Source organism: Colossoma macropomum, unplaced genomic scaffold (genome assembly GCF_904425465.1).
Source record: "Colossoma macropomum unplaced genomic scaffold, Colossoma_macropomum, whole genome shotgun sequence".
NCBI classification, from domain to species: Eukaryota; Metazoa; Chordata; class Actinopteri; order Characiformes; family Serrasalmidae; genus Colossoma; species Colossoma macropomum.
In genome coordinates, this window is record NW_023494784.1 from 28966434 (window position 1) to 28984665 (window position 18232).

The following is an 18232-nucleotide window of genomic DNA, read 5'->3' on the forward strand; positions in this document are numbered from 1 at the left end:
GCCTAAACATTCTACTCTTCCGGAGTACAATAAATACAGTTTGGTTTGAAAACATCGGTCAAATTTAAACATCTGTCCGAAGTCATACATTTTTTAAAGCCAATATCTGCTGATGCCAATATGACTCAGATATCATTGTGCATTCATATTCATCTCTGCAACAAAATTATCAGCAACTCAAGCCAGGCCAGCAGATCTGCTCTTCTTTTTATATAGTCTGGATCTACCATGTTAACACGACACAGGACTTCACGCTGCAGCCGCCTTTTACTCGCCTTTTATTGTCTCCAATGTCAAAAGTAAGCCCTGGATTATTCTGAGTTATAAAGTGTCTCTCTGCACTGCATTAAGTTTCTACAGCTACAGAGTCTGAAAGCTCCAATTTTCATTGCACATCTGTTTCACTGCGCCCTCTGCTGTTGACACTCCTGCACCTTGAAGTCAGGAATCCACACAACCAGAGTTGAAGGGCTAACAATGATTTACACCCTCTTTAGACTGCAGAATGAACAAGATCTGAGGAAACTAAATTTGGTATAGTACAGGCAGATGTTTGATCTTTAAATACAGCTAAATATACTGCAGTCATATTGACTTTATACTGCTGTCAATATTCAGAAATGGCAACCAGAGACAGGGTCTATAAAATTTTAACTCATATCATGTAAGCCTATGTAAAGTTATTATTATCTTTGTGACTGGCCATTAAGTGTCTTTTTTTAACCTATAAGCAAAACACTCATGAGGATATACATTTTCCAAGTAGACAACAAAGCACAACAGAGCACTCTGGTCAAGAAATTCTGTTAAAGGCCGCAAATGTAAATGTTATGTCATACCACTGTAATCAGAGACTGAGGGTTTTTTTAGTTTCAGCATTTGTTGCTGTGATTAACTGTGAAAGTTTTGCTGTAATCAGTATTTGATTACCACTTAATGACTTTGTTTACATCTCAATGATAGAAATACGCAGCAATTTTAAAACATCAATATAATTCCCTTTTTGATAAAAAAACAGTCAAAAATCACTAATTTTAAGTTCCAAGTTCAGCCAAAGTAATACAAACACTCACATGGCAGGCACGTACATGAAAGTGCTGAATGCAATCACTGGAAAGAATGGTCGGTCTGCCTCTATAGTTAGAGTGTTTAAACCCAATGGAAAAAGCAGCAATCAGTGTGTACTGGCAGTACACTTAAAGTGAGACATTATGTTGGTCGACCCCTCATGCATGACAGCAATGTTTAGGCGATATGGGGTCTACTTTGATGACCATTATGGTTCAGAGGAATGTTTGATGAGAATAGAATACCTTTTTGGCTCTTTGGCTTATATTTGGTCCTTTACAAAGCAGCTTCTCAACCAGGTACTCTCTGTTCTGCAATAGCAAACGAGAGAAAAAGATCAAAACAAATCGGTGGCGGGCAGCTTTAAAGCGTAAAGGCAGGGATCTGAAGTAGGGAGGGAAAGGAAAATAAATAAATAAAGCCGTACCTTGGCCTTTTGGAAAAATTTACATTTCAAAAGTTCTGACGCAGTCGGCCTGTGGAGATATGAAGAAGCAAATGCGTAAGTGAAGATGACGTGTGGACATTCTTAAAATAGATTTCTGTAACCACAACACTCAATCCAGGTAAGGCCCACTGTATATAACAGCAGATATTAAGAGGAATTACAACTGCACAGATCCTGCTTTGGAAAGAATCATTACATGGCATGGGTGCATCTGTATCAATTTGACCCTAATCGGGTTTCTGCACCACGGCACTGGACCTCTCTATTGATTGTGATTGAACATATGGGAGAAAATGGAACCATAAAGAAAGAGCTCCATTGGTCATCACATGGTAGCAAACTGCAAAAAAGAGCTAGTGAATCAATGAACTTACTAATGAATACGCTGTTGTAGACTCTAAAACAACTCAAAACATTTACCAATGTAGACAAGTAGTTCAAGCAGTTATGTTCACCAATGTAAACAAGCAGTGCCCCAGTGTTAAATCTTATTTTCTCCACATAAATAGAAAAGAAGGTGAGTACCTCTTAGCGGGGTCCTTCTGAAGGCACAGAGTAATTAGTTTTCTAAAAGATTTCCCGTATTTCTTTAACATCTCTTTGTCCTCTACTCCTGTTTCTAGAGTTGGGGGATCATTCTGCAGCGTCAGCATTAAGACCTGCAAAGCAATTTGGGGAAATCAGCATAGTTAAACGCTGTTCAAAATTGCATTACCATGACAGATTTAAAGGCTTGTATCAGGCTTATTTTTACTCAGTTGGAATTATGTTCTATTCAAGAAGCTTACAAATGCTTAACATGGGAAAGAAGAAAACATTTACAGTTGTATGCAAACGTTTGGCAGCCCCTGATCAAATGACATATTTTGGTGATTCTCTAAGTGAAAACAAGTACTCATCCTTTACAGAGACGGCACTTCTGCATATTTTATAGCACAATTAGTGTTTATTTGCTGGATTTAACATATTGGTATAGAAAAATAAAACATAAAATGTGGCCTGTGCAAAGGTTACTGCACATTTGATATTTTTGTTTATTTTCTTTCCATTATGTTAAAATCAGCCAATAAATAGAAATTGTGCCCAAAAATTTGCAGAAAGCATCATATTTAAGTTGGTTCCCTTTAGAAAATGTTTACTTTGTCTTACAATATAAACAAAACATGTAATTTGACCAGGGGTATTCAAACTTTTGGATACAATTTTATACAGGAAATAATGTCAATCACCTTCATAGGGGGGTATCGGTGGTAGGGTGCCGATCCAGTAGCCAGTTCTATGGCAGTAATTCCAAAGCTCCAAATGTCAGCTTTGAAGTCATAACCTCGTACCTGGAGTCGAAACAAGACTGATGTAAATGATTCATATGAATTCAGAGGGTAAACTTAAAACACATTGTCAAAAGGCAAAACAGTTGAGTATATAAACTTTGACTTGCTTAAATCATGAGCAACATGAACAACTGCTCTTGTCTTTTGGCTTAAATTAACAGTAATATTGTTCCTCTCCCAGGAAATGCAGGTAACAGGGACACTGGCTTCATGAACAGTCTCACCTGTTCCATCACTTCTGGAGCCATCCAGCACGGAGTTCCCACAAACGTTTTTCTAACTTTATGTCTGGTTACATCTCCTCCAGTTGCCAGAAATGCACTCACACCAAAGTCTGCAGGAAGAATTATACAAATAAATGAGTGAATAATGAATCACTGAACATTTGTTTCAGCACTTTTCCTAAACTGACCTAAGAGGAATTTGGCTGCAAAATATAAATATGGCTCCTACAATGTTGTGTGTTTAAGGACGCTCCTAGCCCCTGTACTAAACTCTATATGCTGTACATGCAGGTATAATCAGAGCCTATAAGCAGAAAAAGTCAGTGGTGATTTTCTCCCACACATTAAACTATTACAGCCCAGTTCAAGAGCACGCTCTCTAGTTTGAACTATACACAAATCAATGGCAGTCAAGGTCAGCAGTGCTTGTTATAAAGCTTGTTACATAAAATAAATCAATATGTCTGCACTAGATCTGCCACTTTACCCCTCGGGAGGGAAACCACCCACATCAGGAGCATTTCACACTTAAGCAACATAGGAATATGCCTGTTCCAAGCCTATTTTCAGTGCATATTCTCTGCTCTATTTCTATGTCACAAATTCACTTTCTATTATCCATCCCAGAGGCCCAGAGAACAAGAATGGACTGGGCGGACAAAGGTTCATAGAAGAGCTGGGCAATATGACAAAGTGTAATATCATGATAATTCAGGAGTTTTTACAATACAAAATGTCTCATGATATACTTTTTTTCTGACACTTGATGTGTTAGAACAGACAAAGTAGTGCCACATTTTAAAAGTACTATAAAAAACTATGAACATTTCTCACTGCACTGCACTAAATTCATTTAAACAGGACTAACTATGATCTCTTTTTAATCAAACGCACTTGGGATGATATATTTAAGTACTGATGATATCCACAATATGCTCAGATCAGCATATTGTGGCATACTGTCATGTAATTTATCATAATAACAATACACAATACGATAAAGTATTTATATAGATAAAAGGCTTGAGTAAAACAGAGAATCACTATGTTCAATAGAAAAATATCTTCCTGAGACAGATTTGCATCTCAGTCTCACCTCTAAGGTTTCCTTAGTGTAATTAAAAAATGAAAAAAGGGAAAAAAACAATGGTTTAATAACCCCACCTCCTTCATTTAAGTTAATTGGCATGACCTTTGTGCTTCAAGCAAAAGCAACATAAATCTCATTCATGATGCCTATAAATAGCATGCTGGCTATACACAGAACAACTCCCCAAACTCATTACTGCAGCATTTTCACAGCTAAGGAAGCTTAATTAACACAGAGCTATTAATAACCGTCATAGTTCTTGGAATTCTTTAATCCCATCTTAATTGTGGTGTGCACAGTATACAACTTTACACCGGATTACGTTTGCTGCTGGACCATTCAGCATAATAAAAGACTATGGGAATACATTTAAGCATGCTAACTATGTTGGAACTGAGCTTCCAACAGGAGAGTAGTTCTCCTTTTACAAATATACTATAAAGAATTTCAAGATGTACTTGAACACTAGAATAAATACTTATTTGTTTAATCTTTCGAAAAAAAATCTCAGCTGGAGGCATTAAAAAAAGCAAACCTGCTATCTGCACTGAGCCATCTTCTCCCAACAGGATGTTCCCAGCTTTCACATCCCTAAAGTCAAATTTTCACAAAACATATCTGGGTCATTTCTCTGTTCAGTAACAACAAACAAGACAAGGGAGAGGGTGCATCTTAGCTTTTGAGTTCAACATATTGTCACTGCCGGAACAAAACCTGGTATCTTCAAAATGGTAACTGTACAAATGCTCTTAACTTTTAGGGTAATTTAATGTAAGTTTATATAAGTTAATGCAACAAGATTTCATCCTAAGTGATTTAGCTATAAATCTATTAGTCCATTTATCATGAAATGTTAAAATAAAGAGCAGGTGGGGTATGAAAACCAGTATTTACGGTTTATCATAGATCTATTTCTCATTTGGCCTCTAACAGTAGTCAGTGACAGTAATGGCGACTGTAACAGTAACACTAACACTGTAACTACTCAGTAACAATGACCAATTTTCATAGATTTATTTTTCATTTGTTACCTGTATAAGCCTCTAGCAGCAGTCATCAGCTATCAGTTATCACTGGTTAATCTGAATACTTCCATCCACATACATATCCCATATTATTTATCAAACCTGATCCCTTATTCATTTTGCTCTTGTTGTATTATTGTTTTGCTATTCAGTGTTGACCAGATTAGGATCGGTTTCCTTTTTGAGTCGTGGTTACTCTCGGGGTTTCTGAAATGCTGCTTTGTGACAATGCCATTGTAAAAAGTGCTATATAAATACATCTTGAATTAAACTGTTTTCAAATTATCTTTTATAAAAAATAAATAAAGTACCAAACATGGAGCTACAAGATTTTGTTCTGACAGTGATATGTATGTGTCCATTTAGCATTAAATAATTAACTGCAGACTCCTACCTGTGAATCTGTCCGTTCTTGTGCAGATAGTCAAGACCCTCTAAAACTTCTTTTAAAATGGTAGCTATCGTGGGTTCATCCAAAACACCATTTTTGTGCTCGCCTCTGCTACATGTGTGCTTTATAATATCCAACACTGATCCTGAATACAAAAAGCAACAGGTGATCAAGCCTGGAATCCATTCAAAAAAGCTCAAAGACACAGCAAGACACTTGTTAAACCTTTAGTCAGTTCATACAGTCTGATAAGAACTCACAATATCCCTATTAGTTAATAGGTTCCCCTTAAGTAGCATACTTAGCAGTGCACAAGTGAAGGAGCTGCACCAGTTAGGGTGTCCAGGTCATACAGAGAGAGCTAAGTACTTAGTACTGTCCTCCAAGTGTGTTGAACTGCTATGATGGTGCATGTGTGGTGGTTGGCTTCACATGCTCCTGTGTAAGGCACATTTTAGCCCATATCCTCCCAGACTAGTAGTCACTACAGCACCAGAAGATTCTCACTGCAAAGGAATTTTTTAGTTCTCTTAAAACTGTGTGTGTGTTCTTTGCTGCTCTCTGACTTACAGTTCAAAAAGATTAGTGCAGAAGCTGATCACTAGTGGTACTCAGAGGGAACACCACTCCACAAGAGGAAATAAAAATGGATAAAAACTATTAAATACTAAAAAGGTTCTTACCTCCGCTGAGGAGTTTCATAACCAGCCAAAGCTCATCCTTCACCACAAATGAGGTATAATAGGTCACTACATTTGGATGGTTGCACTGGCTCATTGCTTGGATTTCTTTCTGAATTGAGACAGAAGAAAGAACGCATTGAGTTAAGACTCTACTCTAGATAATGAAATAAAGTGCTCCAAATCCTTGGATATACAGTCATTTAGCCTACGTTCAGTCTAGATCTAAGCTATTCTCTGTCCATTAAACTTCACAAGTGTTCTTAAGATTTGCCACTGAAAACATACACCCTGTATCATTTAACATTTATCACCATGCCTTTAGCAGGCTGTTTAAAGTGGTCCAGCAGAAATTAATACAAGCCCATCTGCATCTGCTGATTTGCCAGTAATAGAAATGTTTATTGTCTTCACAAAGCACACTGGCAGCAGAAGACTCATTCATCAAACCATCTCTCTCCAGGCTCACAGCACCAAAACAAAAAGAATCAATGGAAAACAACTCAATCATGGCAGTGTCAGTTTAAGTGCCCTGATGTGTGGGTGTGTGTGGGTGTGTGTGGGTGTGTGTGTGTGTGCGTGTGCGTGTGTTTGCATATGCCTGTTGTTTTGTTCCCTTTAATATTTAACTTTTCATTAATTTCCTTAATTCAGCATAATTAGATGGTTATGATTTAACCAAAATCATTCAGAGAAATTTGATGTAATATGTTCAATTCTAGAAAAACTTGTCAAAATTGTTCACAGTGGCAGTGACAGGAACCAGACGTCTGAAGAGCTTAATGCCTCTAAAAGCTACCTCACTGAAAGTTATTAGACGAAATATGCTATGTTATGCATACACTGCCTCATGCTTAAGACATGGCTTTATTTTTGGAAATAATTTTGGCCAATGCATTTTTTAAATGCATTCTTAGTGGAGCTGTTCATGCAGTGTGTTATAGGACAAAATAGAACTATTTTACCAACATTACATTTTAAAAACAGAAGGCATGTCTTCACTGGTGTTTTGGATAGTAAACAAAATAGTTAGATTTGTGTTGTAGGCATTGCAAACACTGGATCCCATCAGCACCACTGCAAAGAAATCTCAGTGAGTAAGTTTGTTTACAATGCACGATTTAATATCAAATTGCCCTGAATGACTGAATTATAAAAATTTGAAAAATTCCGTTTTAAGACCGAAACATGATTTCTTAGATAAAACATTAGGCAAGATTGAAAATGATACCTAGAAGGTACTTCTGTCATACTTTTACAGTCTTTCACAGTCTTTTACAGTCCCTTCAGACAAAGAAGCATGACCTTATAGCTGTACTTTGGTTATATACATCATATTGTACTTTTTCTCTTTTTTCCTCTTCTTGTTTAATTAGCTTTTCTTATGTATAAGTTATGATGTTTGTTTTTGATAATTTGACATTTGATAAATTCCATGTAATAGATGACATTAATGGGTCTGGTGGAGCTGAAATTATGGCTAAAAATTATCACAAGCCACTGGCAGCTAAGAATCATTCACCGCCATTCAGAATTTACACTTTATCCAGACTGTTGTGCAATTCCTACAAAAAAAAACTGATTAAAAAAAAGCATCAGAGTTAGAGATGGCACGATATGACTTTTTCTTTTCTGATACCGATATTGAAACTCTGTGTACTGATGGATACTAAACCAATAATTTTCTTTTAAAAACTACTAAACTTTAAAACGAGCTATTTGTAATACACTTACCTATGATGAACATCTAAAAGTAGTCTAATATGCTCAAACTACTCAAACACACTACCACACAATGTAAGTGGCTCAGTGGATCCATCCCCCTACCCCTACCCTCAATACCCGATCCAGCATTTTCTGCTAATATTGGTCAATCTCTTTGGGTATATGTTTTATGCTTATTGTGCATTCTCGAGGGTATATGTTTTAACGCGGAATACGGTGTCGAAATGATTATTGGTGAAACTACTTTTAAGTTCTACTTTAACCTTCAATGTCATGAAACACCAACAACTGCACACAGCAGAGACAGAGGACACACAACCAACAGAAAAAGTCAAAAGATTCTTGTCATCTCTATTTACCACTTGTGTTTGAATTCATATGGCTACTGACATTTCATTCATAAATGACAGTGAATTAAGCTGTGACCCACATATTCTAGCTCTGGTTGTGACTTTTAAACGGTTATATCTGAATACCATCAACTCTGCTGAGTACTCTAAGCTAATATTGTGCAGCACACAGAGGATTCTGTACAGGGAGAAGAAAAAAGAAATCTGGACAAACAAAATAGCATGTGTCTGTTATTGTACATAAAAGGCAGAGGCAGAGATTAAAGGACTATTATTGAGGATTTATCAGGCCTTACCAGTAGTTCTTCCATGCTGGTCTGGCATTTCTCCAGGTTGATCCTCTTGATGGCAACACGCTCTTGTCGAGGGACGCAGAGAGCAGCCTGGACTACTGCTGTGGCCCCACTGCCTATATTAACGCAGTGAAAAAAGTATTATTCAGTCATGTGAAGAAGTAAGAACACCCTGTGAAATGATTTAACTTTATCAGCATGTCTGGACATTGATAAAGGTGACAGAATTTAACAAGTACCTCTAAAAAATTTTTTTTCATCCTTTACACAATTGAAATAAACAGAAATACAATTTCCTTATGTGGAAAAAGGAAGTATACCGCTGTATGTATGTACATATACTCTGAGAAGGTGTCTGAGAACTGTTTCCAAAATATTAGAAATCAATCATTCCGCTGTCCAGAAGATCATCTACAAGAAGACAAGATTTAAAACCAATGCCAACATGTCCAGGCCTGGCCAAGCCACCCCAACAAATTTAATCCAAGAGCAGACCATAAGATACTAAAAGAAGAACCCCAAAATTTAATCACAGAACCTGCAAGTAGCTCGTCACTGTGGATATCTAAGTGCATGCATCTACCATTAGAACAAGACTGTACAAATTTGATCTACATGGGAGGTGTGCTAGGAGGAATCATTTGTTGTCTTAAAAGAACATCAGGGCAAGTTTGCTAATCAATATCTAGGCAAGGACCAGAACTTCTGGAACAATGTGCTATGGACAGGCGAGTCAAAGACCACAATACCAGAGGCCATGTTTGGCAAAACCAAAGACAGCATTTGATCAGAAAGGTCTCATATCAACTCTAAAGCATGGTGGTGGGAATGTCATGGTATGGAGCTGCTTTGCTACTGTAGGGCCTGGCAAACTTGCAATCATAGAATTGACTAGGAGTTCTCTTTCATACCAGAGGGAAATGTGAGGCCATCTGCCAAAAAGTTGAAGCTGAAAAAGTGGACCTTTCAACGGGATAAAGATCCCAAACATACAAGTAAATCCACCAAGGAATGGCTCAAAGGGAACAAATGAAGGGTTATGGAACGGTCTAGTCAAAGTGCAGATCTGAATTTCACTAAATTGCTGAGGGGGATTTGAAACAAGTTGTACATGCAAGAAGTGCCACAAATATTGCAGTTGAAATAATTCAGCATGAAAGAATGGGCAACATTTGCTCCTAGTGGAAGCCAGAAACTGGTAACCATGTTACCATTAGAGTACCTGATGACAGTTTTATGAAGTACAATTAGTATCACAATATTTAGTTTTTCTAAGGTTTACAAACAAGTTAGATCTGTGAAAACAATCCAGCAAAACATTAGCATCACATTTTAAAAAGGCTATGAAGACCTAAAGATTTTTAGTTAAACGTTTGCAAAAATAAATAATAAAAAGCTTGAAAAATTCAAACAATTGTTAATTATTTATGATACATGCAGCTGTTCAGAACTATTGACAATACTCAGGATGCATTTATGACATAATTTATCTTGATAACAACAACATACTGTCATATTGCCAACCCTATGCAAAACCAAGTTGTTTGATGTTGACTGATGAGGAAGCTTGTCACTTCTACATGTTCAGTATATCTGAGTGATAGTGTGTGGCCTCAAACATTACAAACACACAGCTTCTAGGAAATGAGAGCAGATAACACTGCACATGTAACAGTCATACTACACACCATCAATACAGAGGGCCTGTTCACAATTACCATGCACAAACGTAGTGCTGCTGTTCACACCGACAGAGTGTGTGACCCACCACACACACCATGCCAACTGCTGCTGACAGATAAGAAGGAGGGGGTCCTGAACGTACAGTAGTGCTGATTAGAAACAGCACAGATGAACTGCACGGGACCTCTCTAACAGTGCTTCCTCTTATCAGCTGATATGATATGGCCCTTGAACAGCTCCTCTACAGTGGTCAGCTTTATCTATGGCTCTGAGCCATGGAAGAGTCTAAAGCTGTGCTAAACTGCTATTTAACAGTCTTTATTTGAAAACCCTACAGAGCAAACAGTGATGTAATAAAACAGATATAAGTTATCAATGAAGTAATGAACACGATAGGGAGCAATGAGCCAGCATCATCCAACAGAGGGCGTCTGTAAGAGAGTGAAGTAGCAAGAAAAGGTGAATCAAATAGCATTTCAGAATTTGACAATGATGGGCCAATCCATCCTACACACAACATGATAATGACAAAGCTTTAGCTATATCATATAACTACAGCTGACCACTGACATGGCAAATAAGAAACTGTAAGCTGTTATCAGAAAAGCTTTTAGAGTGTTGTCACCATAACAATGCAAAGCAACCAGGGAAGCAGCATATATCACACAGCAAATACCCTGGGGTAACAATAATGATACTGATCATAATACAAACTATTGTAATTATAAACAGCCTGTTCAACACTATTTTCTAGGAATCTTAAATGCCTGCAAAAGTGACTAAGACATGTCATCATCAAGGACCTGAAGCAGACTTTACCTGTGATGTGCTTTCATGGATCCAGATCCAGACAGACTACATGCCATTAATAAATGTCTGACATCTTACTGGACACGTGCCATTAGAAAGCAGCACTGGCAATCTATCACACTGTTTCAAAACGATGCCCAAGAACAAGATTTCCATACGGATTTGCCTAAAGTCTAAAGCGGAATCTCTTGTGCTGTAGCCAGTGGTCAAATTCAGCGTTGACGGTCTGTCACATCCGCATTGCATTAGTGAACAGGCTGCTTCACCGGAGCTGTAACGCTAGCGCATGAAAAAGCCGGTAGGCCCGCTTCGCCATTCAACCCACCAGCCCCACAAGTAGCGGAACCGTCACTACCGCAGCTCACAATGTAACTAAAGCCGTCCTTACCCACCTATAACCTCCTGCAGCTCGTACGCCTCCTTGACAATCGGCCAGCTGGTTGTGAGCACTGGTTGCGGATTCTGGCCGGGAGCCGGAGACTCGCCTTGCTCCGCCATGATGCTGCGGTTGGGCTGCTATGCTAGGCTAACGGCGCGGAGCTCCGTTTATTGGCACTTTCACCTCCACACAGCAGCAGCTTCAGCCTCAGCTTCTGTACACCGCCGGGGAGGGTTACTGCCCGCTAGAGAAACGGCAGGAGAACCGCCCAGACACCAAACTGCTCAGCAAATACAGCCTAAACATCTGTTTTAGGGCTTCCTCTTCAGCTTACCCCGTTAGAAAAGTTATTCAGGGAGAATGAGACGGATGCGCGAATTTTTTTGAAGAGGAAGTTTAAGCTATTTCCTTTCTATCTCGAGTGGAACTAACTGTCACTGGCTGAACGTTAGAGTGAACACCTTAACGTCTTCACTCGTTAAAGCATTGAGGGAACTGATTTGTGGATCCTCGGAGTTCTTTAGTGTAATTAATATACAGGATTGAGCGGCATCCAGTGAAATATAATCTAATATAAATTAGCGAGTTTGTTTTTGTTTTTTGTTGTTTTTTTTTTTAAAGAATTATTCATTTGCACCTTTAACCGAAGATGTGACATGGAACAACGATCTGCAGAATATGAGGCCCTGAAATATTGGCTTATTTAGTGTTTACAAATGTTCCAGTTTTAACTGACATTGTGACAGCCTTTACTCGCTAAAACAGACTGACATCGCTCTATAACCCATAACTGTGTTGTATCATAAAATTCTGGTTGCATATCTTTTTAGGGGAGTATTTTACATTTTACAGTCAATGGTAATTTTATTACACATTAAATGATATTTTTTACATACAAATGTGATCTCTTAAGCTAAACCATATAGTGCTGTTAATTATGAAATAATAATTGAAAGTCATGTCTTAAGTTCAAGATGAGAACCAGCCTAGACTCCTTGAATTGTGTTTTGTCCTTCCAGAGTTTATGACTCTGTTATTTAACACAGTAGTTCCCAATTTCAGAGCTGGAGACAGTATACTCTGCATTTTTACCCTGATTAAAAAAAGTTAAGCTCTTGGGTTGAATACGGTATGGTACATGAGGGTAAACGCTAAAACATGCGGTGTATGGACAAAGGGAACTACACACGGAGAAAGATAACGGCTTATTGACGGACATCCATGAATTCTGAAATGACTTGAACGCGGCATAACGCACATGAACACCCTTCGTCCAGCAGAGGGCGACATTTAGCCGAACGCAGATTCCTCCCAGTCTTGAGCGCTTCTTGCACTGCACGCTTTACCACATCTAGCTCAGATCATGAAGAAGCTAGGAAATATGAGACGCAAATGTGGGTAACAGAGCAACCTAGATATAAGCATTTATATACATGAGTTATATGCTTTTACGCGAATAGATGATTTATGATTTAAAGGTCACACATTTGCTACACCTAAGGGATAAGATGGACGCAGCTGACCTGCACTTTAGTGGTAAACTGAAATATGAAACTGAGTTTCTTCTGTCTAGTATGTCCAGTAGGTGGCGCCATTTACCAAGAAGAAAATGCACGTGGCTCAAACAATTTAGAGATACCTGTATTCATATAGGGTTATAATATGATGTTGGTTTTCTGTAATTAGTAATAAATTGTAAAATGTTATAAAACGTTCTAAATAAATGTAAGTAATTACCATAAAGCCTTAGCACCCTCGATGTCCCTATTCGGTGACTATCAAATCAGGCAAAGGACTGCAATTTGTATATAGTTATAGTGGTTTAATGGATTACGGTTTTAGGAATCATAACATGGTTTTGTTTAATGATAGACTGAAAACAGCGACACTACCACGTTTCCATCCCATCGGTGGGGCACCTTTAAGCGGTGGGAGGGGGGACAAGAGTCTCCACCAATCAGCGGCGGAGAAGCCGATAGCGTCACTCCACGCTGAAGAACGCAGGAGAGAAATAAACTACAAAGGGGCGGAGCTAAAACTGATGCCATCACCATCACCATCATCCTCCAGGAGCTGCAAAGATCAATCGTAAAAGACGACTGTAAGCGAGCTTCGGCCATTGAGTCCAGTTTATCAGAGGCTTCAGCAGAGACGTGAGGATCGGAGGCAGGAATCTGGGGCGATGGCCGGCATTTTGGCGTGGTTTTGGAACGAGAGGTTTTGGCTGCCTCACAATGTAACCTGGGCTGACTTAAAAAACACGGATGAGTCAACCTTCCCGCAAGCGGAGGATCTGTATCTGGCATGTCCTTTAGCCTTCTGCGTCTTCATGATCCGACTCGTGTTCGAGAGGTACGTCCACGACTAGCTGTTACACGTAAAAGGGTCAGGCTGGAGATTTTTCGGCTCGGTGTTTCATTCAGAGCACATTGTCTGTCTGGCAGTGGGACGGGGGTCTTTTTGGGAGGCACACTGCCACATAGCCACGCATCCAGACAATGACAGCACTGCGATCTGGCCCACTTCTTCATGCACTAACGGTTTAGGCTAAACCAGCTCGCTCTATGTCGTTGTGCGTTAGCCTGAAAGCGTGTTTTGTGCGGGAAACTTTGCACGTTTGAACAGATTGATTCAGGTCTGTAAGATGTATTGAGCTAGCTGGCCTAAAAGTCCTAGACATGAGGTCCATGCGCGAAGTGCACGCTGGATCTGCGGTGCAGTTTCCCCGTTAGCTGCCCGCAGCGGGGCAGCGCTCTTAACCTTTTCTCCCCGTTTCTCAGCATTAACACTAACAGCTAAGTTAGCAGTGTTCATGTTGCCTTTTCTTGTATATTTTTAAGACCAGATACTTCATCATAGCTCCGAATGACTTTCAGTAAGGATTTTGGTGTTATTGCAGAGAGTACAAGGCTCCTAGGACCCTTTCAGAACATTTGGGGGCCCTAATTAAGCAACATCATACTTAAGGGGTCCACTAAAAATAGCTCTTAATTTACTTTGTCTAGGACAAGTAAGAATCTCTGCAATATGTTGTTTTTTAAAAATAAATTTAGAGCTATAAATAAAATGTAAAAAGTATATTCAGGGTGGCCTCTGGTGGCTTGGGGGCCCTAAGCGACTACTTGAACCGCTTATAGCCAGAAACAGCCTTGAAGGCCCCTGTATGACATCTATGTGGTAGATGAAAAGAGTGCCCTATGGGACGGGACAGTGTGCTATTTTGCCTTCTTGTGTAGGACCATCTGCTCTAAAGTCCCCCTGTTCTGACCCCAACAGCACACTGCATCTTTTACCTCCCTTGTGTAAGACACGCAGTCTGCTGTTTCACAGCTCATAGCAATATTATCTTGTAGACAGAGTTAGAGTTGTGAAAGGGTTCTTGGATGAAATAGTAAGTATTTGCGCATGAAGTTATATGATTAGATCTGTATCAGTTACCTCTCATGCATTTACATTGTGCATTAAAACACATATCAAATAATGGTCAGCTTTCACTTTTCTCTTTTTAGGCTTTCCTTTGGCAAGAGCACATAAAAAAGAAATATCTCATTGCTTGTGTATCCTGTTGTCATGGATGCATTGTAATACCAGCTGCAAGATTAGGACTGACCCCAAGCACTTGACCCCAAATTAGAGGCGGCATCAACAGCAATTCCTAATCCTTTAAAATGTCTAGTCGCATTTGATGTATTGTCTTATACCTCTTTAGTGTATAATTCATTATAATTCCAAACTTTAATCCTGTGGATTGTTTAGTTAAACACAAAAAGGTCATGCTTATGAAAGGAATAGCTGCATTTTAGTTGCGGAATTCACTGTGCTATTTTTACTGCATATTGGTCAGCTTACAAGGAGACTTGCACAGAGGAATCTTAGCAGTAATGTGCTATTAAAGTTTCCCTGCTGTTAGCTTTTTCGTTTTTCACTCTGAGACACCTCAGCCCAGAGCCAAAATGGACCAGCAGATCATAAAACTTCTCCCTGCGTGATTTTAGCCTTATCGCTTATGGTTTATTCTAATTTGACCATTTCTAAGGGGGAAGTTGCTCAGCTGTACCTCTGAATGCATTGTTAGTGAAAGTGCTGCATTGTGTGAAGTAGATTCTGCATTTTTATCAGTTCCTCTCTTAGAGTTTGGGCTGCGCTCTGCTCAACTCTCTGGGGATGTTTTTTTTTTCTGTTCTGGAGGTTAGTACTAGGATGAAACACCTTCTGCTACTTTTACAGACACAAGTCAACCTCAGTCCAAGTCTGAAAAAGTCTTAAAGGGAAATTGTACTTATTTTTCTGCATATCTGTATAATTAGACTTCTTTACAGTGGTGGTGATAGGAACCAGGGGTCGTAATGTTTACCAAGAAACATGTTTACAATGCTAAATTAGCCCTTTAATTTGCTGTCCAAAATGACTAGTGGACCTACATGTGTCTTGAGTCCTTGTATACTCTTTACAAAGATGGTTCTTTGGTTCTTTAGTAAAGACAGTGGCTCTATATAGGACCATGAACACTCAAAGAACCCTTTGCATACTTAAATGGTTCTTTCGTATGGCGAAAATGTTCTTTAGATTGATGGAGAATGTGTTGTATATGGGTCTATATAGAATCTTTATAAAAAATATTCTATTTAGCACCAAAAAGAGATCTGCTATTGTTACGATGTCTCTTTTTTGGATATTTTTGGCAGGTTTTAGGCCAACTTCCTGAGCATTTCACAAACAAACTATAATGAATGACTTTATTTACATCTAAACTTTTTAATAAAGCAAAAATAAGTATCACATCTCTATGTGTAGTATAATATGATTGTTTTCTGTATTGTGTGCCTTTTGGAATCATTTACTCAAACTGAATTAAATAGCAATTATCTTATCTAATTATTCTGACAAATTAAGTTGACAGCTGTTCAAATAGAAATGTGTAAGATTTATAGTAAACACTTTTCAAGTGAATGCATTGTTTTGCATTAGTCAGATGCTACTTCCTCTTTGTTTGGTCCTGTGGTTCTTGATGTGCTTGATGGACTTAGTGTTTTTGTATTTTCTCTCTGCCAGAAAGGAGCTGTTTTGCATTTTTGCACTGTACTTGCAAGAAATAACTATGGCCAGATTTTCTGTCATGCATGAAAAAAACTCCGTCCTATTTAGTGACGACAGTTAATGCTTTTCAAAATTTAGCCCCGAGTATTACATCTTCCATCATTCATTCAGCATGCTTGTTGTTATTGTCTTATCGATAAGACTAATTACATTTCTTACAATATAATCATGTCTTTGAAGCTGCTCTGTAATAAGGTTGATATTCTGGGTTATCCTCCTTCTTGTAAATAAAATGAAAAAAAAAAAAAGAAATCTCACTGGGAACAATACCAACACAGAAACACAGATCTCCATCTGACAGATGACAGAATACGTGTTGCTATAGGCACCACTGACATGTTTATTCTGATCTGTTTATTTTGTCAGAATTTGTCTGGCTGTCATTGTGTAAACTGGTATTCAATATGTTTTACAGTGCTGTTGTATTGTTGCAGGTTCATTGCAAGACCTTGTGCTCTGGCACTGAAGATACAAGCGAATGGACCTCAGAAGGCTCAGCCTAATGCCATTCTGGAGAAGGTCTTCACTGCTATCACCAAGGTACGAAGCCTTCCTTTTTAGTATTACATTTTAGTGTGGCCTATCTAGATTTATGTATTGAACGGTGCTACTTACTTGACACAATACACATATTCATACAATATAATAAATACATGCTAAACAAAATCTCACACAATATACAGCATTTAGTATAGGAGAACCATGATGAGTTTCACAATAATTTCATCAAGGCATACTTACAAAGGCTGGAAGTCTTGGATAGATGGACAGATAAACAGATGTATAGATGGATAGATAGACATAAGTTAGGTAGATAGACATAAGTTAGGCAGAAATAAAAATAGATATATATTAGAGTACAATATGAGAGAATAGGAATAGAATATATATAGAGTATATCTGTCTGTCTTACGGATAGACTATAATGAAATACAATACTCAGTTTAGTAACCTTATCAAATTAGGAAAAAAGATATTTTTGAAAGGGGTTCTCTTGTTTTGCGCTAGAGTATAAACACCTGAAGAAAGAGCTATTCCAATACCTTACGAGTTTCAGATGACGAAGGAACACTCTTGATAATGGATGAATAAAGTGTAATCAGTAGATCTCTTCTTACTTGCATTTGCAGCGGTCTCAAAAAGAACAACCTTTGTTGAGATTTTTTAATGATATGATCAGAATTAAAGCTCCACGTCAAAGAATCACTAATGCAAGTTTCCAAAAGAGTTTTAAGATTTTACAATAGATATTGACTGTCCCAAAACCTGCGCTGGAGTTTTTTAATAACTTTGTAACAAGCATATACAACACATTGTGAAGGGTTGATGAGTGATATAGTAACAGTACTTGTATTTCAGGCAGTTTCTTCCCTTTCTCAAAGAATAGTGGCTCACTTTGTTATTCAAACCTCATTTTCTAAGTAACAGTATTGCCAGGATATTGAGGCCAGATTGATATACATTTGATGTATGATTGATGTACATTATGCACAATTTTTGCACACAAAAATTACTCACTCAGAGTCATGTATCTTAATGGAAGGGGTCAGAGGTATACCAAGGTAAAATTCAATAGCAGTCTGATGCTGTCCAATGATATGGATTTCACCCTATCATCAATACCATGATAAGCCCAAA

The 18232-nt window shown here is 38.3% G+C and overlaps 2 protein-coding genes across 3 annotated transcripts in view; one reads left to right on the forward strand and one right to left on the reverse strand.

Moving 5' to 3' along the window:
* The window catches only part of stk39 (serine threonine kinase 39), a 51726-nt gene extending 39851 nt beyond the window's left edge, over positions 1 to 11875 (reverse strand). The window contains exons 1-10 of the mRNA XM_036567517.1: positions 11511 to 11875; positions 8629 to 8741; positions 6261 to 6369; positions 5581 to 5722; positions 4697 to 4752; positions 3072 to 3181; positions 2746 to 2847; positions 2042 to 2175; positions 1496 to 1544; positions 1314 to 1379 (exon numbers count right to left, since the gene is read on the reverse strand). Of these exons, the coding sequence (XP_036423410.1) occupies positions 1314 to 1379; positions 1496 to 1544; positions 2042 to 2175; positions 2746 to 2847; positions 3072 to 3181; positions 4697 to 4752; positions 5581 to 5722; positions 6261 to 6369; positions 8629 to 8741; positions 11511 to 11616 (987 nt within the window). The 5' untranslated portion in view covers positions 11617 to 11875. The remainder of the gene's footprint in view (positions 1 to 1313; positions 1380 to 1495; positions 1545 to 2041; positions 2176 to 2745; positions 2848 to 3071; positions 3182 to 4696; positions 4753 to 5580; positions 5723 to 6260; positions 6370 to 8628; positions 8742 to 11510) is intronic.
* A 1653-nt stretch (positions 11876 to 13528) lies between these two features.
* Positions 13529 to 18232, forward strand: part of cers6 (ceramide synthase 6) — a 36421-nt gene continuing 31717 nt past the window's right edge. For both annotated transcript variants that reach the window (XM_036567530.1, XM_036567538.1), the window contains exons 1-2: positions 13529 to 13849; positions 17029 to 17134. In XM_036567530.1, coding sequence (XP_036423423.1) covers positions 13680 to 13849; positions 17029 to 17134 — 276 coding nt within the window. In that variant the 5' untranslated portion in view covers positions 13529 to 13679. The remainder of the gene's footprint in view (positions 13850 to 17028; positions 17135 to 18232) is intronic.